The 24566-nt window shown below is 39.4% G+C and overlaps 1 protein-coding gene across 3 annotated transcripts in view; it reads right to left on the reverse strand.

Moving 5' to 3' along the window:
* SCUBE1 (signal peptide, CUB domain and EGF like domain containing 1) overlaps positions 1-24566 on the reverse strand; it is a 214215-nt gene that overhangs the window by 145023 nt on the left and 44626 nt on the right. For all 3 annotated transcript variants that reach the window (XM_054399407.1, XM_054399410.1, XM_054399409.1), the window contains one exon: positions 8718-8852. In XM_054399407.1, the coding sequence (XP_054255382.1) occupies positions 8718-8852 (135 nt within the window). The remainder of the gene's footprint in view (positions 1-8717; positions 8853-24566) is intronic.

The raw sequence follows: 24566 nt of genomic DNA on the forward strand, positions 1-24566 counted from the left end.
AAATGATATGTCTTTCAGACTCCAACTAGTGCGGAGTAATTAAGTGTCCATTAAGGAGGCACTTAGGCCAAACGATATCTTTTCCTGGAAAGCTTAGAGGAAATTCTGAAAGCATTTTGTTTGGAGAAGTGAGGAACAGAAACAAGAGTCCTGGAGGAGAGCACGCAGACATGCAGCAGTCCAGTCTCACCTCAAGCACAGCCCTTCAGCAGAGCTGTCAGGACACCTTTGTTTTGTCTGCCCTTTTCCTGGAAACCTCCCCCAGCACTGAAATATTTCACTTGTGAAAGGAAGCAGGTGATTCAGAAACATTACGAGGAATACGCTCAAACCAACCTTCATCTTTGAGCTGATTCTTGCACTTCATAGATGTTTGTGCTCTGGTGCAATACAACAGCCACCTAATGGAGGCAGACAGGGCTGCCAAACCACCACTACCATGGCACACCATAGAGCCATGAACACTATCTCCAGGTCAAAATGTTCCCTAGTTTGTTTCTCTCTCCCCCATCCTTCCTCCCCCCAGTATTTTATATATAAATATTATTATCCCAAGAAAAGCAGGTACTTCAGAGAATAACATTTGGCTTAGTGGAAGAATATGCTTCTTTCAAAAATAATGTTACAATGTTTGGTTGACTTATTCAGGTAGTTGTATTCCACCTCACTTCTCAGAACATACATATTCCTTGTGTCAATTTGGCTGCCTTCCCAGTACAAGGGCACAGTGCAGAGAGTCATCAGGCACCCTGAATTTCAGAAAGAAATTGAGCTGCCTGACACCATCAGAAATTGATTAATTTACAACAGTGAGCCAGCAGAGAACAAACAGAGCAAAAAGTGTAGGGAGGAAAGGTGAGAGAAGACAGGATTTGCAAAATGCACTGTTATCCACCCAGCTCCTCTTGTTACACTTTGATCTCTAAACATGTACATGTAATTCATCAATCACTGATGTTAAAGTGCACCAGGGATGAAAGAAGGGAATTAAATTACGGCATAAAAGAATGGGGCTCAGGGTATCTGCATTCTCTTCCTAGTAGGAGCATACATAAAAACAGATACTCAGTCTTACAAAACAGATTTGGTGAAATCATCACAGTATCAATTAAACTGCATGCTCTGTCAAATGAGTCCTTCACAGCCTTTCTGGAAAGCTCTTGGGATTTGTTCAGCTTTCCTGTGCAACCCTAGGCAAATTATTTAACTTTTCTGCCTCTTGCATCTGTAGCTTACAGCACACATGGCACAATAGCTCCTATTTCAGAGGAGGTTTAGAATCTGGAGGTAGTTTTTGTAGATTCCTGCAACATCCTCTAGCATACTAGTCGTTAGAAAATAACTAGGAGTTCAGTTCAGAAGATGGGAGAATGAGAAACCCATGGCATAAGAACAATTCACAATTCCGAACAAATGTCAGTTTAAATAACCAATTCTCATTACGCTAAATACTGAAATGCCAACACTGATCATGTGAATTTCTGTCAAGAATTAATGTTTGAGTAAGGAGGCTCTTAGTTTTGGCCTTTCCAGTACTTTGCAGTTTGATCTGTATTGAAGATAGCAGCTATTAAATTATCATCAGCCCATGCTAACTGTAGGGAGAAAATCTGCCAGCTCTGGTAAATCACCAATATTAGACAATGTTTGCAGCATACCATACCAGATACCACTGGTTCACATTGTATGTGCAGTGATTTAGTCAGCTATAAACATGGAGAAGAACTTCCAAAGGGTACGATCTATATCAAAGAGAGCCAAAGGTATTGCTGCTTTTACTCTGAATGCTTTGTGTCAGAGCAAGAGAAGAAAAATTTGCAGCTTCTCACCTTTGGTAAGGTAAGCAGAGCTCCTGAAAGTGCTCAATCATACTATGAATCATGCACAAAAAGTAGGTAAACCAATTCACTGCACTAATTCAATGCTCTTATTAATGGTGAGCATGGTTCAGGGAGTACCTCCAAAAGCACGATGCCTGTCTTGCAGTTAACACTTAATGCTCCTGTTTTCGCGTTTCATAGCTCCTGAGAGGCAGAGAAGTTGAACCCTTACAAAAGTATCATCCTGATCACTTCTGCATGATTGCAGCTTGCCCTTGCAATCTCAGCATATGACCCATTCCACTGAGAAAAAACATTGTTTCCAAAGACATTGCTGCAGTTGGACTCTTCTGTGACATAAGAGCAGATATCTAAGTCAAAAGAAAACTATGAAGTACAGGATACTGTAAGGAAATTGCACTAGTGAGTAAGGGAATTAAGGAGACAAGTATAGATTTTGCCTTGTTTCACATCCTGCTTCAATCTATTCTCCACCTTGCCTCGTTCCTACTTGGCTAGCTGTCTCTCTCCCTCCTAGCTGTCTCTCTCCCTCCTTTTCTCTTTCCGATTATCTGACATACTATTGTCTCACTCCCTTCTTTCTTTGTGTGCCCTCTAAAAATATCTCATGGTGCTACTATAGCGTTTCTGCCATAAAAGCATTCACAGTCACTATGTGTTTTGTGCTGTCCTCTGCCCTATGTTTGCCTTGTTTACTCAGGCTGTAAATTTTCCGAGTTTGTACAAGGTCTCATTCAGTCTGGCCCCATTCTTGACTGGTGCTCAGGTACAAAATAATCAAACTACCATCAAGAATGGTTAAGAAAAGCACCTCAATAATTTTTTGCCCCAGATACTTCTGAGGTATAAAGCTTAAGAAAGCACACATGCATTCTGAGGCTATTAAATACAAGGATCTTCCTTTTTACTTTCATTAAATTTGAAATTCTTTCAGAATAGCTCAGAGCAACCTTATACATAATTACATGGAATTGAATAATGAATAGCATTCATTAAATGCATAGTGTGCATACCATATACAGGAAGGTAACAGTATATATGAACAGGTATTTGGCTTTCATATCTTCAACTCCTACTGGCTTATAGCCAAACCCATGTTGTGCACTATCGGCCTCTGTAGAGAATTCCTGCTGGAATGCATCTCTGAGATGTGTCATAGAATCATTTCATTTGGAAAAGACCTTTAAGATCACCAAGTACAAACATTCTCTAATTCTACCAAGTCTGGTGCTAAACCATGTCCCTCAGCACCACATCTCTTAATCTTTTAAATACCCTCTTTAATGGGGATTCAACCATGTCACTGGGGAGCCTGTTCCAGTACTTTGAGGGCCCTTTCATCCAAGAAGTTTCTTCTAATGTCTAGTGTCTTCTAATGTCTAACTAAACCTCCCCTGGTGCAGCTTGAGGCCATCTCCTGTCATCCTACCGATTGTTACCAACACCAGCCTTGTTACAATGTCCTTTCACGGGGTTGCAGAGAGCAATGAGGTATTCATTCTCTCAGCCTCTTTTTCTCCAGGCTGAACAATCCCGGTTCCCTCAGTCACTCCTCATAAGACCTGTTCTCCAGACTCTTCCTCAGCTTTGTTACCCTTCTCTGGACCCAGTCCAGGACCTCAATGTCCTTGTAGTGAGTGCCCTAAAATGAATATGAATAGCAGGGGGGGAAAAAGGAACAGTAGGAACACTGCCTCAACATGGTCTGGGGCTGATTTCTCTGCATAGAGAAAAATACAAGACATACAGGTAGAGACTCATAGTGACTACATTAGGTATGAAAGATAATAAGCATCTTGTCATAGTATTCAGAATAGGCCCTGACTTCCTCATTGTCTTCCTGATGGCATGAGAGACACATATTATGACAGATACAACGTATAATATGCTTGAAATGGAGTCCATTTGTTGCGTGAATGTGTGAATTCAATCTTTTTCCCAGTACACTGTGGCTTAATATCCTTCCCAGATCTTTATCACCAGATGTTTCAGTCAACTGGATGCTAGAAGGCTTTAAAAATCACGTAAGTTCTTTTATGTACTATAATATAATCTTGCTATATTGAGAGCAGACATGAACAGAACATTGGTTCACTTGCAATGCTATTGTATGATTGAGTTTGAAATTTGCCTGTTTTCTCTCTTTATTTTTTTTAATGCACTACTCTCCAGTGTTTTCTCGTTTGTGCATACAGCTTCTCCCATCTTATCTGCACAAGTCAGTCAGCTGCCAAGCTGCAGACTTCACTGCACTGTCACACAGGTGTGGAGAAATTTTTTATCTGAATTACAAATTCTCTGCTCCTCCTGGCAAGCTGGCTGGCTGTCGTACTGCTGCAGGATGTTTCAAACAGCTGCTCTTTCCAAGACACTTTGCATCTCCAAGTTCTTTATTTCTTTCCCCCACTTTGGTTTCCTTCTTTCCATGACAAAAGGCACTGGCTGTGGAGCCACACAAATACAACTACCATACTGTTAAATTATTTCAGATTCTGGCTCACTTAGAAATTGTCTGTATGTCTTAGTTTATTATTTAGTGGGTGTCTACAATGAAACAAAACCAGATTTAATTGAAATAGCCAAACTGTTACCAATGTCAATACGAGATAGACACACATATACCAAACCCAGTAAAAGTGCAGCAGTTAATATATACAGGAAGGCTGTCCTCAAAGCAGGAGAAGGAAGATGAGCATGTTCCCCTTTCCTCTAGGACTAAACAGTTAAACTTTTAGTGCAGAAAGACAATCTGGTTTTGAGACTCAGTTTGTAGCATGGTGATTTGCTAAGTTGTAGCTTGACTTTTCATCTAAATCTCTCTCAAAGAACATAAGGCTAAAGCAATAAGGGGAAGTGAAAAAGCATTTTCTTGCCAAATGTTTTTTTAACAGGCTTGAAAATCATAGTGACAGCTGCATAAAGAGCTATTCCACTGTTTGACCAGACCATTATGATTTTCAACCTTCTATAGCCTGATACTTCTCCACTTGTTTCCTCTTAAAATTGCCACTCTCAATTGCATCTGCTTTTTTAGTTTACTTGAGACTAGCCATATAAAATATTGGCAATGAAAGATTAGCAGATACAAGAACATCAATATAACTGCCTCAGGAAGGCATTCAGAGGATCAGTTGAAAATGACAGAAGTCTTTCTAGCCACAGACCTCGAACTATCTGGTTTGTAAGCTAACAACCTTTGTGCTTTAAGAGTTTTACCTTCTGGAGGTGTAACAACAATGGCTTTCTCTAAACACTTCAGCTGAGAATTTTGGTTTGAGAGGCAGTTTGTAGCCAGGTGTCCTGACCACAATACCTTTCATAGTTGCAATGCAAATGGGATGTACCATACCCTTCATTTTGATCACTCTGAACTTCAATGGAGATACAGCCATATAGCTAAACTTCATCTATTTAGATGCTTTTAAAGCCAAATTTAGATTTTTAACCATTTTTGCTATCACTAGGACTTTAAGGATGTGTCCAGAGGCTTTGCCTAACGGGAGCTTTTGGCTTATCATCAAATTAAGGGAAAACATGTTGTAACCCACTCACCTGACTCAGTCACAGCTGTAGTATATAATACTAAGCTCCACGTTTATTAAACACATGCTCCCTCTGAATCTGGAGATGATACAGTAACAGCTGTTTTATTCTGCTTTCTTTTTAAGTCACAGGGAAACAAACACAAATGTGCCTCTGTTATAATTCACAGTGTTCATACCTATGATTGTAATTGAAATGTACTCAGATAAATAACTGTTAAGTTCTCCATATTTTACAATTAATCCTTCCCATTCTCTCTCCCCATTGTTGTCATCATTATTGTGAGTAAACTACTACTGGCATCTAACTCAACAAAGGGAAATCAAGTTTTAAGTAAAAATAAATGAGACAAATTGTACTCGGCATAGTATCCTCTCAGAAGATATGGAGACTAAACACAATAAATCAGTAGACTGTATTGAAGACAGAGAAACAAAGCAAATCTTGGGAAACCAGGGATTGCCTTGATCAGCTTGGCTTCCCATAGGTATAACATTTCTACTTCTTGTCAATCATTAATACTTTTTGTCCACAGGAAATAATGGGAATACTTCTAGATGGCAAACAAATGTCACTTGGGACACAAGGATGGTATTAAAAGCCCCTACCATGAACTCTGGTGTGGCTTTTAACCACAGTAGGAGCATAGTGGGACAATACACCCTCAAATACTAGGACTGACAGAGCTCATCTCTGGAAGATGAAAAAAATTCACACAGCAGTTTTAAGAAGAATTACTCCTATTAGGAGACTTGGCTGGTAAGTGCGAAAAGGGACACGCTTCTTCCTTTGCATGGCCTCTGAGAAAATATCCAACTTTGAAACTACCACATCACCTGAATGTGCTGCTGAACTTCAAGCACGTGACCAACCACAGGCCATGGCAGGTGAGCTGGGCCTGCAGACAAGGCTTTGCTTTGACTAGGTACTGATCACTCCATTCTAAACTCATCCCATCTCCAAAAACATCCTAAGCATTTTGTGATGCTTCTCACCTTTTCCCAAAGTATTTCAGAACAGGAGGGAAAAGGTGATAGAGAAATGCATGAAGAACCTTGTGATCAATTGTCTTAGACTAGTTGAGTCCTTGAAGAGACTTTAGGTAATGTCAAGGACGCTGAGGCTGTGTAACTGCACATGCATTTTTCTGAGACAGAAAAGCAATCCCACTGCAATTAATGGATCTTACTATGCTCAAAGTCAACAAGCTTGCTAAAGGGCTTTGGCGAGTGTTTGGCCTTTGTGTTTGGATTGCAGTGCTGGCTGTGTGGTGTGCCTTTGTCCACTTCACCCTTGTTTATCAACAGAGGCATAGGTAGAAGCTAACTCTAGGCACAATTCTGGATAAACACGTGGAAGCATTTTTTTTGCATTCTGTAGCAGTGCTTACAAGTGAGACAGATGAAAGTGAGTAAACACAGATATTAAAAAAGCCATTTGCCTTCTCGCCATGCATGTTTATTATTTGCAGTTCAGTCACCTCTGACAACTGAAAGAGATAATTTAATCTCATTTCCTTCCTCTAGTGTACCCACCCCATGTGTTTCTGTGAGGGATCATGGCTCATATTGTAAACTGGCACTTTGTTTTGGAAAAGCTATGAACCATTTGTTCATAAAATGCTTTGCAGTCACCCTCAATCTATTTGACAGCTGGCTTAATTTTTTTCAGATCTAAAATAGTTTGAAGATGTTGCTTATAATTAAATGTTCTACATTATGTTTTCTTTGTATACAAGTCAAAACAAAAATATTAATCCCATGCATATTTATTGCATGCATACATCAGTCAACCTTCAAGTTCACTCCCCCAGTCCTGGCAAACTAGGAATCCTCTTTGCCATAAAAATTTACCCTTTTCACCAAGAAAGTTATTCCTTAGAAAAAACTTTTGCCTTTAGAGTCTTATTTTTCATTTACTTTTTTTTAGTTTGCATCCCAGAGAACTAAATTATCTTTTGTTACAGCTGGCAATTTTTATATTGCAAATTGAAATAATGAGTGTATCACAGTACTCTGCAAGTGCTTTTCATTAAGCTGCCGGCTACTATTCCTTGCTCTGTTGGGATATCTTTGTGCCAGGGTTGTTTCACACTGGACAGAAATGTCAACAATTTATGTCATAAAGAATGCCTAAAACCTGACTAGATAACTACCTCTAAAATGCAAAAGTTGATGGAGATTAGTTGTATGTTCTTGTCATACTCAAAACACCTCAGTTGCTTAAAACTTATAAATTATGCTAAAAAATGAATATTTTCTGGAGATTCTCATTTCTGAAACTCAAAATTACTAATTGTCTTCCCAATTCTGTGTAAGCAGATATACAGTGTCAGAAACACATTTGCATTTCTGAGATGCCACACCACAACAGTTTGCTTGTCAACAGTGTGACTGAATTCAAACTCTGTGGTCGAGTAGGATTTTCTGGTGAATTTTTGTGACCTAAAATAGTTCAGAACCGTTTGTGTGCCTTGTTTAAATTTTACAGCATGCTTACATCATTGATCACTGGACTGTTCATGCTACTTTGTCATTCCCTACTGCCTATTGGCAAATGAGTTTCCTCACATATATTCCCACTGCTGCCAGGGTCACCAGAAGCCTGAATGAGCACATAAAGAGTCCACTTAATTGCAGAGATTTATAGGCATGTTGTTTTCTTTCCTCCCTTTCCACTCAAACTTGTCTTCCATGTCTAACATGTATAGAAAAGTGAGAGCTGCTTATTCTAGTCAAAATCAGCAGCAGACAAAGATCACAGTTTTGCAGGGATTCCTTATTTCTACTGCTAATGCATAGGCAGAGAAATTTTCTAATCCACCATCCACAGGGTACTGAACCAAATTAAAATGCTGTGTCAATATAATATCAGCCATCATCAGCCTTCAATGAAGCAATAAGTTACACGACTGGCCAAAACCCATGCTCTGAGCAACTTCTGGAAGCAACAAGCTGTTCATTTTGGCTTAAGATACCATGCTTCTTAAGGTGGAAGACAGGTGAACTATTGTATGATAAACAGATGTGAAATTTGTAAGTCTTGGAAACCGAAATGCAGCATGTTGCCATTTGAAAATCTGCCTCTGCCTGCCCAGAGCTCTGCTGTTTGAATCATGTATAATTTCTATGCCAAACTAAAGCCTTTCTCCCTGTCTTATTTATGGCTCTGCTACAAGTTTGGGTAGCAGAGGAATCAATCAGTTCCAACAAACCAGTGAAATTATTTTGGAAGCTCCAGGGATATAAAAAAAATAATCCTCAAAAATAGTTTCTGCATTTCTGATTGAATACAGTTATTCTAAGGAGCACAATTTACACACTGAAAACTTACCAATGGAGCGATGGATGCAGGTGTGTTGGTTATCACTCAGAAAAAAGCCCTCCTTGCACTGACATTCATAGCTGCCCATAGTATTTACACAAATCTGCTGGCATCCTCCATTGTTATCCTGACACTCATCAACATCTAGAAGAGAAAAGGAAAAAGAAATGCAAGACAATGTACAGATTCAGAATATATGTCTAGAAGAGCAAGGAATCCATGGAAAGGCATCACAGATTAACCTAATGAAAACTACCTGAACCACATCAGAGTTAATTCATATTAATCCATCTAATTATTCTTCCTGTATCCCAGGTTTGAAGTCAACAAGAAACCCCAAAAAAGCAATCAACCAAAAACCCTCCAAAACCCAACAAGACCCAGTCCCCCAAACATTAGGGAGTAGGGGAATCCGGATAAGTCTCCATACATTCTGAGCTGTAAATTGATTTCCAATGCACAATGAATGTTAACATCCCAAAAAGGCTGTGACCCCATCTGCCAAGTGTGGTGTTGCACTCTGTCATTCCCACTCTACTTTGAAAGACATACTTCAGGTCTACAGTAATTTCTAGCAGGGGTAGCAGGAAGACACAAAAGGCATTAGTGGGTGAAAAGAATCTTTATAGAGTTGTGGTCTTGAACAGAACAGCATGTTTCAATTACTAGAGTCATAACCCCTTACTTTGTCAGTTTGTTTAATGTTGTTTAATAAAAAGAAGGCTTTTTAAATATAAATGTTCCATGTTTGTATTGTCATTTTAATAGGTAAATATATAAACTCACAAAAGCAGCATTAGCTACTGGCTATTTTGAAGGTCCCTGCCTACCCCCACCAGCTCTCTTTAGCATAAAAGATTTTATGCTGTTGTGTTTAACAGAGACATATGTTTCCTCAATGGAAAACCACTGCCACTAAAAGTTATTTGACCCACATTCACCCTTACAGCTCTCCTGTTTTGCTCACAAGAAGTATATAATATTTTTTTTCTTTTCTTCCCCCACCCCACCCCCTTTGGCTAAAAGCAACTTGTCACCTGAAAAAATCCACGTTTTCCTTTTTTTTAAATTGAGAATCTGCACCCCAGCTAGTTATTTCACAGTATGTGCCAACATGTCAGCAAATGACCTGCAGTGTGTTTTGCTTTCCTTTAGTTTTGGAGCGGAGGGGAAAAGCACCACAAAGCTAAATGATCCACGACATTGAAAACCTCAGAAGACCTGGCACAGCTCCTGTAGAAATTAATTCCTATGGGACTGGCCACAATACACTAAGGTATTACCAAGATGCTTTTGCCAGTGCTCTTGCAGGCAAGGCCAGAAAGCTCTGAAACACAGGCAGTAAGAAACACAGGAATGCTGGCTAGTTCTGGCAGCTTGCTCAGCTAAGCCTGCTACTGCTCTTTGTTAGTGTGCTGCTGGTGCTTCTTGTGGCAGAAATTGTAGCTCTTTCTCACACAGTAAAAAAGCTCTAGGGTAATTACAGCAGCACTTGGAGAAATCAGGCAGTCTCCTCCTGTCTTGAACTACAATGCAAGACAGTCCCTCTCATTCTTTTTATTTACCAGGAAATGTTAAGCGCTATTGCCTAAAATTTTCTGTATCAAAATCCTCCCCACCCTCAGTTTTTACTCTCTTCAAGATTTTAGCATTTTCATAACCCTATCAAAGCTGTTTAAGAGTGTATAAAAAAAGAACTGAAGGCTTTTCCTGCCTACTGCATTATAAGAAGGAAAGATAATAAAACAGCTTTGTGAGATCCTTCTTCTGTGAGTCAGCAGGTCTTGCTGCCCTATCAGTGTCAGCTCAAACTTGTTCCTTCACAATAACACACTGGAGTCTAGATCCTCCTTTATGGAAGATTAGTTGAACCCTTCCTAAAGGAAAAAGTCTCAGCTGGTAAAAGCAGATACCCCAAAATTTTACTACAAAGTATGTGGACTTTCCAGCACTCTGTTTATTGTATCACAAAGCAACTTAACAATTGCCTTCCAACTCTGATGAATAATTTGAAACAAATGGAATGATTTATAAACATATTTTTTCCCTGCTTTTGATAGCAAATGCTGATTTTCTGCTTGGAGCATTTTCTGCTCTGATAGCAAATTTACCACTTCCATAAAGAGACAGCTCAATTTACCACCAAGCCCCAAATCTGTATACGGGAATAAAAGTTATTACAGTGTAAACCCTTTAAAAACTTTTACTATGAGAAATCTCTCCAATTGTTTTCAAATACTTGCATCAAAATTATTTTAATATTCATTTATGAAGAAAAGGCGTTGAAGGAAGGGAGCAGCTGAGATCTAGGACCACTATATCTCTATCTCCATACTGTATGCTTTCCAGTAAATCTTGGAGTAGTGTAGGAAGTCCTCAATCCCACTAGGGTCAGGCCTTTTGGAGCACTTTGTTACTGCACTCTTAAAAGGTGGTATGCTTATTATTCACCATATTAAGGAATTGATTTGGCATGGCTGCCTGGAAAATATTCACTGAATTCTTTACTTGGTAAACTTCCCTTCCAATAAACTCACTTTATAATCAGCTCATTACCAACCCAGTTTAGAGCATGGAGTAAAAAAGTTTTCTGAAGTTAGGACAGAGATCTCCAACAACTCCAGTGAGCTGAAGCTTTGGTAGATCTGGCAGAACAATTCCTACACTTATCTGAATTTTTTCAAAGCTGACAAATAAAATAGATGCCAAAGGAGCTTCTTCTTTCTTTCATTGTTTGTGCAATTCTCATTCAATGCAGCTCAAGTTAGCCAGCTGAATATGTAAGCAGTGGTAATGCAGCATATGTGAGATTGCATTTTGGACCAGATTTTCTAGAGATTAAGTTCCATATAAACTCCAAAATAAGTTGCCAGGTTTTCAATAAAGCTCTCTGGCTCCAGTTTTGAAGGCAATACACATCAAACTGGGATTCTGAGTGTTTTGAAAAACTGAGGGTGAAATCTCAGGAGCTTTAATTGTTGCCACTGTGAGACAGTTTGCACCTGCTGGAGACCTGTACCTCAGGATCTAACTGTAGATATAGGAAAAAAGTGACTTAAGATATAAAATCCCTTCACTCAAACACCTACTCTAAGGCCCAACTAAACACATTTAATTTTGTTTTATAATTTATTGAACACAAATACAAAGCTCACTTTCTTTATTGCTCTATAAAAGGGAAATGATTTTTTTTAGAGCAAACAAGCATTTCTTCTTTGGTACCCTTTTGCATAAATTCAGCTACCACTGGTCGTCTTACCCAGGACCAGAGTTGCCCCTCTGAGGACAGTAGTCCCAAGGCAGCAAGTACAGGTCTCCCTTTCTTTAAACTGGTGTATGGAAATTCAAATCCAATTCTGAGGCTCCTTATCTGGTTCTTTCATACAGCTTGGCCTCACCACCTGACAGTACATTAGCCACTGCATATGGGAGAGTGAGCCTCAAAATCTTACTGGTGATCCCAGGGTGAAAACTGGAGCAAGCTTTCAAATAACCTACACAATCCAAACTCACAAAAGAATGGAAAAAGGTTCTCAGTTGAGCTGAGATCAGATGGTTATCCCACATGGCTGCTCCAACCCACATGCTCAAGAAGAGGAAAAACTAGGAGGAAGTGCGTGTAGGCTCTTAAGCTTGTCTCTGTAATACTCATCACGAAAAATTGACCTATGATTACGTCTACCAAAGACAATCCCTGATGGAAGCATCTAGAAATAACTCAGTTTCTATAGACCTTACCTACTCCTTACCAGCACAAATAAATAGCTAAAATGACAATCAGCACAAGAGTTAGAATTGCTTATACAGGGTTTACAGCAGAGTGACAAACCTATGCTTCCAGAGAGATGAGTGTCTGAACTTCAAATTGGCCAGTCATCATCAAGGACAAGGAATAAGGGAAGAGCCAGCTCAGGGAGAGGCTGGGAAAGAAGGTGTCTTTCAAAAGAGAAAGAAAGATAAAGGATGCATATATACATACATCTATATCTATCAGAATAATTATGTAAATCAATGCATATCTGAATTTGCATAAGACCTCAAGCTTTTTTGGCCCTCTGCCTTCACATAATAAAACTTGTGTTCTGTATCTTGGTAAGATGAGATACTCTAGAGAACGGTAGTGTGGAACAGCATCAAAGGGGAGGAAGTGTTATAGCTGATAAAGATGGATGTTTTAATTATTAAATAAACAAATGCTTTTGGTTTCTCATTTAATTTATCTGATGAACTAACTAACTTTTCAAACTAGCTCCACTTGTATTTCCTCCTGATCTGGCTCAGAGCTTCCTACAGTATCTGGCTTAAAAAAACTATTCCGATTGAGTGTCCTGTTTGGATACCACTGAGGGAGAAAGGTCTGCTATAGGTATCAAAAATGAAAACCACAAGCAGGAGTAGGATATCAGGCAGTGACAAGACTAGGGGGAATAGAACAAAGCTGGAAGTGGGGAGATTCAGACTGGACGTAAGGAAGAAGTTCTTCACCATGAGAGTGAAGAAGTTCTTCACCATGGCGTAAGGAAGAAGTTCTTCACCCTGGAAGGGGTTGCCCAGGTAGGTGGTTGAGGCCTCATCCCTGGAGGCGTTTAAGGCCAGGCTGGATGAGGCTCGAGACAGCCTGATCTAGTGTGAGGTGTCCCTGCCCATGGCAGGTGGGTAGGAACTAGATGATCCTTGTGGTCCCTTCCAACCCTGACTGATCTATGATTCTATGATTCTAAGATACAAATGTGGAAACACAGAGTCAATGTCACTGTATGTCCCCTGTCCACCTGCTTCCGTGATCTTCTCTTCTTTCCTCCCTTCCTTCATTTTCATAAATATTTAAGCCTCTCAGAAATCTGAGTCTCATCTTCAAAGTCCTCAAAGCACTTGGGAATCGCAGTACAATGTGCTTACTATAACATTATGAGTCTTAGGAGACGTCTAAAACCAGGACTTTTGTGTCGGTGTGAGCTGAAATTCCCCCCCCCCCAACAATAACCAGGCTAGCTCAGTCTGGAAGCAAATGAAAAGCTGTATTTACAAGCAGAGTCTAAAATCTATGATGAAATGCAATGAATATGTACAAATATACAAAATTCACAACATTCACAAATATATACAATCAACAGAAAAAGCACAACCGATCTCCCTTTGCTTCCCCCCAAGGGGACCCTCCCAAAGGGGCCTCTGTCTCCCAGGAGCTTCCCCCCCAGACCCCCCTGGACAGAGAAGCAGAGTTTAGTTAGAGCAGAAAGTTGTTAACTTAGCTGCCAAGGTCAGTGTGTTATCTTCAGCCAGAAGAGAAGAAGAAACAGCAGCCAGACAGCCCAGCAACTGCCCCCACTGCCGAACGCAGAATGTGCAGAATGCCTACTTTGTTTTGGGTAATAGTTCTTAAACATTTCTATCTATCCAATGGAAGTGTTTAGAACAATCGTTGTTTTGCTTTCTTACACCCAATAGTGACTTATTTACATTCTTTCACTTTCTCTGTTCTGAACTTTGCAAGGAAAAATTAAAAAGACAGTTTCAAACCATCACAACTTTGATTCATGATCAGCGAGTTGATCCTTCCGGTCTTTCTCTAAGCTACTCTTTGATCATTATATTCCGAATATTCCTAGTCAGAAAGCTGGCTGAAAGTCTCATCAAAAGAATCGTATTCCTGGACTTACTGCAGTCATAGTTATTCTTAAAGCAAAAGAACATGTGGCCCAGCATTTTCTCTTTGACACTGCCCTATGGTTGATAATCAGGAGAAGAACGAGAGATGGAACGGATCCATTTCTGGCATGCTTTCTCAGTTTTCAGCAGTCACGTACCTATCAGTATTCCTAAATCACTTGCTAGACCATTGTCCCACTGCATCTTTTCTGAACAAATTTCTCTAATCTCTTCTGTACCCAACATGATGTAGCAATTCCTTCTGCAATTTGAGTTACATAAACCCCACATACTTTTTTTTCAAACATGCTGCTTCATAATCTGAATGAATGTTCCCTAATCCCATTATTGTGAGAAACAGTAAATATTTATTGCCTCTTCTGCATCTTTCTTGATCTTACAGACCCCCCTCAGCCTTCTACTGTTTACCTTATGTATTTTGAGCTCTGAAGTACAGTAATACATAAATATGAGAACTACAGAGAAACAATTCAGATTACTTCAGTATATGGTGTTTAAAATTTCTCATTTCTAGAAGTTAATCTTAATGACAGCAACATTTGGTACAGTTCTTCTCACTTTTCTATTGCATTCCCTCCAAGTACCATGACGCTTTACTGTAGTGGGTGTCTTGGGAGATCTGATTTCAAGATAGCTGTGGAAGCCCTAAGAGTAAATCTGGCATGTAGGAGTGAAGCAAGCAGTATCAGATTAGAGGCTGCAGGCAGACATTTCTGCTAGAATGGTCATACAAGTAGTGACATGCTGTAAAGGTAGGGAGGGTGATACATTGCATTGGCTGAGGGGGCCATGGGAACGAGAATCATTGCAAATCACCACCCCAGATTGCCCAGAGAGGTGGTGGAAGCCCCATCCCTGGAAGCATTCAGGCTCAGGTTGGATGGGGCTCTAAGCAACCTGATCTAGTTAAAGCAGTCCCTGCTCACTGAAGGGGAAGCTGGACTATATGATCTCTAAAGGTCCTTCTTAACATAAACTATTCTGCAATTCTAACTGAAATAACTGCTTCATCATCTTTCTTAGACCAACTTTCTACGACCACGCAAAGGGAAGTATTAGAGGAAATAAACACTACCTAAGTACACAGCATTCATATCTCCAGGTGAGCGGAAATGAGACTGCATGAAGAATTTAAAAGCAGAGCCCAAAATTTCTGTATTTGTACACAAGGCTAGAATTCTGCCTTTCTCCCCCACCTCATTTCTTTATGTAACTGAAAAACCTGGTGAAGAGAAGGGTAAAGAACACCACACCCTTGAATCCAGTATGTCAGTCACTATCACAGCAGTAGGAATCTTCACTAGAGCCCTTGCTGTGAAAAGATACACTTGGGGGGAAAAAAAAAAATCTTACAGTAGTTAATGTTTATTGGACTCGACATTAAAGATAAACCAAAATCCCTGAAAATATGGCACATTTTACAGAAGAGAAACATGAAGCAAGGATGCTCTTGCTTTATGAATACTAAGATAATTCTAAAATGATCAATTCCTGCCTAGAACCACTCTTTTCTTATGGACAAGGATACAATACCTAACATGATGCCCACGATCTGTCCCAGAGAATCTTGTTTCCTGATGGGCTAACAATCACCTATCACCTCAACACCCACAGACTATGCTTCTAGTTATAGATGTGTGCGATTTGAAAAGGAACGCTTAAAATCTTTGTTTCCTTAGCTATTTTGTGACACTGTGGAATTCCTTAAATTTCAAACTACACAAACACAGCTACAACAGACTTCTTTTCTATGTATAACATAGGAAATATTCACTTAGCACAAGAGCTTAACTCTGCTGCATGTGATGCCTGCCCATGTGCTGAGCTGAAGTAAACAGCCCCATGGATGCTGCGCCAACGTGGTATTGAGTTCAAGTCTGTTGACGTCACTTGTATATTCCTTTCTTAAACAAATGGGCACAACTGTCTGTTCTTTTAAGACACCAAAACCCTTTTTGCAGCTTTTAGCATTTCCAAAACAAACATCCAAGCCCCTTAATATGACATCTTCGTTGTAGCTTCTATCCTCTCACTTGGTAATCATGTCTGTTTTTTAAACAGACCCATACACATAGGGCTTCCTGACAAGAGTGCCTAAACATAACAAAGCTCTCAATCATTTAATTTTTAATTTTATTCTGATACACGGCTTTAAAACTATGTGGTATGAATTTGATCCTGCTTCGATCCTGCTTCTTTTCGTCTACAGTGTCACTGCCTAGAGAATGCCAATAGCCTCCAGGTTTGTATGAGACTCTTGCTGTGAGGCTCGGACAGCTGCACTCCCAGTAGCAACAAGGTTGCAGTTCCCACTGACTTCTAGCTGCATATAGGGCACTACAAGTTGCATTGCTGGATTAACAATTCTCCATACACTAGGAGAGTTGATTACAGATGCAAACCAGCATTCCTGAACACCTGAAGTAAAAAATTGGGACAAATTGAGTAAACTATCCAGTCTATTACCATAACGTCCTTTTTTTTATTGTTGTTTCGCCTGGGGTTCTCTCTGGAGCGTCATTAACTGCTGCAGGATCAACTGAGGCAGTATTCTCTATCCTTCTTCCAGGATAACTACTGCCTATACCTGCTTCCTTTTATGTCTACTTATAGACCATGCCAGGATCAGAAAAATCAGGTTTGGTTTAACACAAAACTGCTTTTTTGTTTGAGTGGGTTTGTTTGTTTGTTTTCTCACAAAAATAAAAATGATGTTGCTGTGGGTCAATAGTTTCATCACAAGTTGGCAATATTTTCCAGGTCTACACAATATGAAGCATTTTGTTCCTGAGCTCTGGCAATAAAAGCCAAGGAAATTGCTAGATTAATGAGTTTATCGTTTGTGAGTAATACAGTTAGAGTCCCCAGATTCAGATGAGGCAATCTAGTCATTGCAACATCCAGTAGACTATGAAGTAATTCTCACTCTCTGTATTGATAATATTTCGAGTCTATGAAAAGTGGAAGAAATGGAATAGTTTGAAGCACAATCTTCAACACTTTGAAAAGAAAACCATACCATGAGTTGAAAAACATCGGGCTAATTAGGCACACATCATTAAACTTTTGGGGAACAGAAAAATGCTGAAAATGTTTTGGAAGTGCTGAAATTGCTCCTGTAGGTCATAACAAACCAATTCAATTTTCCTGAAAGCATCTCCACTTAAGAAAAGTGTTCTATAAATGCAGCCTCAGTTTCTGAGTAGTTTTGGTAGGTACATCTTCAGTGAATGAATACTTCATTTGGCACAAAATGTTTGGGAAAATGGGCATTTGTGCCACTTGGGAAATGAGTTCAGCATTTCCACTCACCTAAATATAAGTAACACAGTATTTAGAGCAAATATTATCTTTGAGTTCTCTTGACAGATATTCTGAAAGATACCCAAGATCTTACAATAAGCATTCGTTTCTATTTTTTCATATGGAACAGCAATGAGCTTGCCACTCGATGCAGTTTGCTGTGGTTGTTTGGTTTGGATGACTTGGTTTTAAGAACAGCCTTAGAAAACAGTTGCATTCCTGCTCATTAGCTAAGCAGCAGCCACCTATCAGTACATGTAAGATGCAGTAAGTTGTGTCATTGCTAAGCAACTCAATAGATGAATGCCATCAGCTACATGCATCTCTTATAAAGAGAAAGAAGTATTGCCTTCATCAGTCAGAATGCTGGGAATTATCAATGATAAGCAACAACAGTGCAAAAAAATCTGACTTCATTATCTCATAATTATGAAGAGAAGGGATGAATTTCAGAAGTTTGGAGCTGCCATGGTAGTGTAAAGCCAAAACAAACAAAGAACCCAAAATAAATCAAAACAAACAACCACCTCATCTCCACCTTCCCCATAAAACTCACCAGAGCTGTATTCTTTTCACTAGCACATGGGAATGCATGAATGGATTTCTATAATAGCTACATAAAATTGTGCAGGGTTTTTTAAAGTACTTAAGAGTCATGTTACCTGTGTCCATTATATGAAGTTAATATATCTAATCACTTTGCAGTTACAACAGACAGGTTAAATACCTATAGAAGACAGAAAACCTTGTGTTCATGCACAAGTTAATCTGTAAATGACAGGAATCAATCAATTCAGAGCTTTCTACAGGCAACTTATTTCACTAAAAGCCTTCCTACTTTTAACTTCAAGATATCTGACATTGGTTGTAAAGAATCTTACGTAGGAGGGAAAACTATTTGCATGCTGAGGCCAACAGACTGATGGTCCACTGAAAAGTTTACAACTTCAAGTCTCTAAAGTCCTGCTCAGACACATAGCCTGTGTGAAATTATGAAGAGGACATTTGTTGGAAGCTTTTTATTTGGAGCTCAGCTTCCTAGTTCTTTTAGTTGCAATCTCAAATTCAAACACTCAGAACAAAACTCAGTCCATACCCAGCATATTCATGTCACTTCAGAGCACAAGAACACGTTTCAAGTTCTTTCAACATGCTGTCATTAACAGACAGTGCCTGTGGTCCCTGCAGAGCCTAATCGATGCTGAATTTATAGTTAGGAGGTGTTCTTTCAGTTATTTTTAAAGGGAGCAAAATGAAGTCTCTTAGACTTTCCTAAGATGTTCACACAGGTGGGTTCACAGGTTTCCCTAAGTACTGAATAACACTCAGTGCCATATAGACAGTCTCAGGCCTATTAAAGGAAGAGCTGCAGTAGGTCAGGTGGCAGATATTGTGACTCATATCTTGTGTGTGTGTAGATTTGATACACTGGAACCAGGGTGCTTAGCATCTTACATAACCAAGGTTTAAATGATTTGTAAGTCACACAATAAAAGTCTAGCTCACTGTCCTGCAAGTGCAGCTCCACACTTGTCACTATAAATCAGTAGTGAGATCCAGAACACATTCTTCAGTGTCATATTATTAATTTTTATTCTGTCTCTTACTAATTTCAGAAGGCGTTTCTTACTTATGCCTTCAAAATAAACAACAGAAATAATTAAATAAATGAAGCTGATCAACTTTTTCAAAGGAAGTCATCAAGCTCCCCAGTTAAGTTTACGTGTACCAATGTATGTATCCATTATTTAGAATCATAGAATCATTTAGGTTGGAAAAGCCCTTTAAGATCATAAAGTCCAGCTATTAACCCAGTGTAGTCAAATCCATTGATAAACTATGTCCCTAAGCACTGCATCTACACTCCTTTTAAATACCTCCAGGGATGGTGACTCCAGCACCTACCTGGGCAGCCTGTTGCAATGCATAATAACCTTTTCTGTGAAGAAATTAGAATTTTTTTCTTAATATATAACCTGAACCTCACTTGGAACAACTTGAAGCCATTTTCTCTTACACTACCACCTCTTACTTGGGCAAAGAGACCAACCCCCACCTCACTACAACCTCCTTTCACAGAACTGTGGAAGTGAGGTCTCCCCTCAGCCTCCTTTTCTCCAGACTAAACAACCGCATTTTCCTCAGTGGTTGTGCTCCAGACCCTTCACCATCTTTGTTGCCCTTCTCTGGACCTGCTCCAGCTACTCAATGTCTTTCTTATAGTGAGAGTACCCAAAATTGAACACAGTATTCGAGGTATGGCCTCATCAGTGAAAGTACAGGGGCATGATCGCTTCCCAGGACCTGCTGGTCACACCATTGCTGATACAGGCCATAATGCTGTTGGCTCATATTCAGTTGGCTGTCAACCAGCATCTTCAGGTCCTTTTCTGCTGGACAGCTTTCCAACCACTCTTCCCCAAGCCTGGAGTGTTGCATGGGGTTGTTGTGACCTGAATACAGGACCCAGCACTTGGCCTTTTAGAACCTCACTCAATTTGCTTCAGTCCAATGACCCAGACTGTCCAAGTCACTATGTAGAGCCTTCCTATCCTCAGGCCGATTGGCATTCCAGCCCAGCTTGGTATCATCTGCAGACTTACAGTGGGTGCCCTTGATCCTCTCATCCAGATCATTAATAAAGATATTAAAGACAAGTGGCAACAATACTGAGCCCTGGGGAACACCACTTGTGACTGATCACCAAGCAAGAGGTACACCTCTTCAAGCCAGGAGCAGCCAGTTTCTCCAGGAAAATGCTTTTGGAAGTAGTGCCAAAAGCTTTACTAAAGTCCAGGTAAACAACATCCACAGCCTCTCCCTCATCCACTAAGCAGGTCACCTTGTTGTAGAAGGAGATCAGGTTAGTCAAGCAGGACCTGTCTTTCATATACTTAGGCTGACTGGGACTGATCATCTGGTTGTGATGGCACCCAAGCTGATCTTCTCCGTAACCGTCCCTGGAAACGAGGTCAGACTGACAGGCCTGTAGTTCCCCAGATCATCCTTCCAAGCCTTTCTTGTAGATGAGCATCACATTTGTTAACCTCCAGTCAGATGGGATCTCCCTGGCAAGCTAGGACTGCTGGTAAATGCTGGAAAGTGGCATGTGAGCACGTTCTCCAGCTCCTTCAGTATTCTTGGGTGCACCTCACCTGGCACCATAGACTTGTGTGTGTCTAAGTGGTGTAGCTAACTGTTTCCTCTTGGATCATGAGGGCTTCGTTCTGCTCCCGTTCCTTTTCTTCCAGCTCAAGGGGCTGGGCTCTTGGAGAACAACTGGTGTTAGCATTAAAGACTAAGGCAAAGAAGGCATTTAGTACCTTGGCCTTTTTCTCAGCCTTTGTCACTATGTTTGCCCCCACATCCAATAAAGGATGGGGGAGTTTCTTCTCCTTTTGTTGCTAATGTATTTATAGAAACAAATTATCTTTCACAGCAGTAGCTAGATAAAGTTCAAGTTGGGCTTTGGCCTTTCTAATTTTCTCCCTGCATAATCTCAGAACATCCTTGCAATCCTCCTGAATTGCCTGCCCCTTCTTCTAACTATCCTTTTTCCCCCTGAATTCCAGCCAAAGCTTTCTATTTAGTCAGGTCAGGCTTCTTCCCTGCCAGTTCATCTTTCAGCACAGAGGGACGATCAGCTGCTGTGCATTTAGGAGTTCCTGCCTTCCAGGAAGCTCCAGTCTTCCAGGACTCCTTTGCCCTTCAGGACTGTCCTGCAGGAGACTGTTAACTAGTCTCCTAAACAGGCCAAAGACTGCCCTCCAGAAGTTCAAAACGGCAGTTCTGTTGCCTACTCCCTCCTTATTTCCAGAATTGAAAACTCTAGCATTTCTTGATTGCCATGCCCAAGACAGCCTCCAACCTTCACATCACCCACAAATCCTTCCCTGTTCACAAACAGGTCTAGCAGGAAGCCTTCTCTAGCTGGCTTACTTGCCAGCTGTCAGGAAGTTATCTTCCACACACTCCAGGAACCTCAGACTATTACGCCTCCCCTGTATTGTATTTCCAGCAGACATATGGTAAGTTGAGGTCCCCACAAGAACAAGGATTAGCAATCGTGAGACTTCTCTCAATTCAGTATTGAATTGCAAACTCTGTTTTTCAGAAGCTAATACAGAAACACAGATACTCTTTATTCGCTAATATGTATCTGAGAAATGTTACTCTGGTACTTTAATATAGAAGTTATCAGTAGCAGCAAACTTTTTTTTTTTTAAAATCAGCTCCTTTTGGTCACAATAAAAATACATCAGAAATATTTGCAAAAAATCACTTTAGGAAATCTGTGTTGATTCAGGTACAGACAAAATAGAACACTTCACTTTCAAGATCAACTCTCCTGGTGAAAAATTCCTTGCAGAAAAAACCAGGTCTTTCCCATTCAAGCATATTTTGTTGAAAAGAATTATAAAAAAATTCACCTATAAAATAGTAAATTCTGTATTGTCTGATGCAAGAAAATAAAAATATTATGAAAAAAATGTATGCTGTACCTTACAATTTAAAAAAACCCCAACGCTTTCTTCCCCTTAGGAACTATACAATTTTATATTCACAACTTTTAAAGTAAAGCCAGGTTTCAAGACCTTGCAATAGAAATATATTTCTCTCTGCACAAATATTCTTACGATAGGGAAAAATAAAAATGTAAACCATAAAAGTTCACTCACTAACATATCACCTCGAGTACACAGAGCTTGAGGCTCCCAGAACTCTGGATGCTGAGATCTTGCTGAGAAGCATCTGTAACGCTGATGTCTAAATAAATTTATCAAATATATCTTCCTGTTCTTTAAAAGTCTCCGATTTTACTTCCATTCTGTTTTAACTAAAGTATAACCACTCTGCTGAAGAGGCTGTACTATAACCTCATTGCTCTGGCAACTTTCTCTTCAGTTAAAATTTAGTTTTGTTATAATGCAATGAAAAAGCTTCTCAGTTCTGCTCCTGTCCTATAGTACAATGATGTATGTCCACTCCAGTATTACATATTTAACAAAATATATTTCAGTTGTTCCCAAACATTTCTTTCAATATCCTGTGAGGCCTCTTAACCATGAATTTTATTTCCTAATTCTCTAAGTACTCATTCTTGTAAAGTATGTCCAGTGATTACTTAAGGTTTCAATTCATGAGTAATAATTATTATTATTTAGATGTTAGCTATAGTGATCACAAAGTCATATTAAAATATGCCATTTCAACCAGACCATGTTCCTTCCTGCTTCCATTTTTATGCAAAATTACATCTTGCACCCTGATACAATTCCAGTAAGGCGTTGCCTGTACACAGGGGATAGTTTGAGATACCTGAGAATTATCTGGATTGAAGTCTAGAGAAGGTAATGGAAGCAGTAAAAAAACCCAATTCTATCTTGGTTTTGTCATTTGATTCAATCTTTAAAGTATGCACATTGTACACTGAAGTCAATAGAATAATGTCAAGATGCAGATATTCATGGCAAGTATTGGACAGCAAAAGAAGGGCACTACATAAAGCCAGGACCCTGGAATCTACTTAAGGAAATCCATTGCCAACCTTTTATAATACTTATCCATATTGGAAAATAATTTTGTTTCATTTTCAAATGAGGTAAGCAACTATGCAGCGAGGAACTATGCAACAGCTACTCTTTTTTGACAGCAATTTCTTGACTGTATAAACTACATTTATTCTATCATAAATCAACACTGCCAAGAACTCATTGCATTCTGGGCATAGTATAGTAATAGTGACTATATTTGAAATCAGACACCAGATGACTTTGCTGTAATCCATGTGAATTCCGTGTCTTAATTGGATCTATGTAATTTCTAGGACTGACAAAGACACCATTTGATGAAGGAAGGCTTGGGTGTCACATACATCTGACTGGTAAACACACTCATTACAGGCTGAAATCCTGCACCCTCAGGTGAAGACACCTTCTCCCTTACTTTAAATAAATGCTAATTACAATGTGGCTCTCAAAGCTTTGGTTAATTTTAATATATTTTATAGCTTTTCTCTTAAGGTACACATCAATATAGGCCACACTGGCTTAGAAATCTACTATTGTGAAAAAGTTAAGATGGATTAACGAAATATATGAAACTAATACAAACAGTACAAAGAGTAAGGATGCAGAATAAATAAAGCAGAATAAAACTGCCTTGCTGAACTAAGACACAGCCATCTACAACCATATCAGACCAAATGGGATTTAGCTGTTTTAATGTATACATATTAACTTCATACTCTAAGCTGATTATTCTTTACTTCCCTGAGTGTTCCATGTAGAGAAATCTTTACCATGATTGATTACCCCCTCTGGGGAGTAAATATTTAAGGAAAGAGGCTCAGACAACAAGAAGACTTGCAGAAACAAGAGGCTGAGATTGATGCTGCTGTCACATAGCTCCCAGTTTCTTAATTTATTATGACAGTCTGAGAATCTAACTTCATAGGTGACAGCAACCAAGATTTATTTTACACTTTTGATTATTTCCCCATACCTAACAAAAAAACCTTAGGCCTATGGTGATTTATACTCTTACTTCTTTTGGTACTTCTCAGATCACATTGGCCTAAGAAAGCAAACATATGTCAAATTAACATGTAAAGAAAGTTTTATCTCATTTGAACTTTGAAGATTAATGTGGGGTGACCAAACATTAAAGTACTTTTGAAGGGAAAAATTTTCAGATAAAGAGATAGAAAAATCAGGATAAGAAAAGCAGTGTGTTCACATAATAGCTTTGAAGAAGGCTGAATATTAGAAGCCTTTCACACAATGAGAATTCCCTATTTTTATTAGATTTCCAGAGCGAACATAGATCTGAACTTCCAATAGTAACAATTCTATTTTCAAAGGTGACAGTTAACTGAAGTCCACA

The sequence above is a fragment of the Indicator indicator genome, chromosome 3 (assembly GCF_027791375.1).
Source record: "Indicator indicator isolate 239-I01 chromosome 3, UM_Iind_1.1, whole genome shotgun sequence".
NCBI lineage: Eukaryota > Metazoa > Chordata > Aves > Piciformes > Indicatoridae > Indicator > Indicator indicator.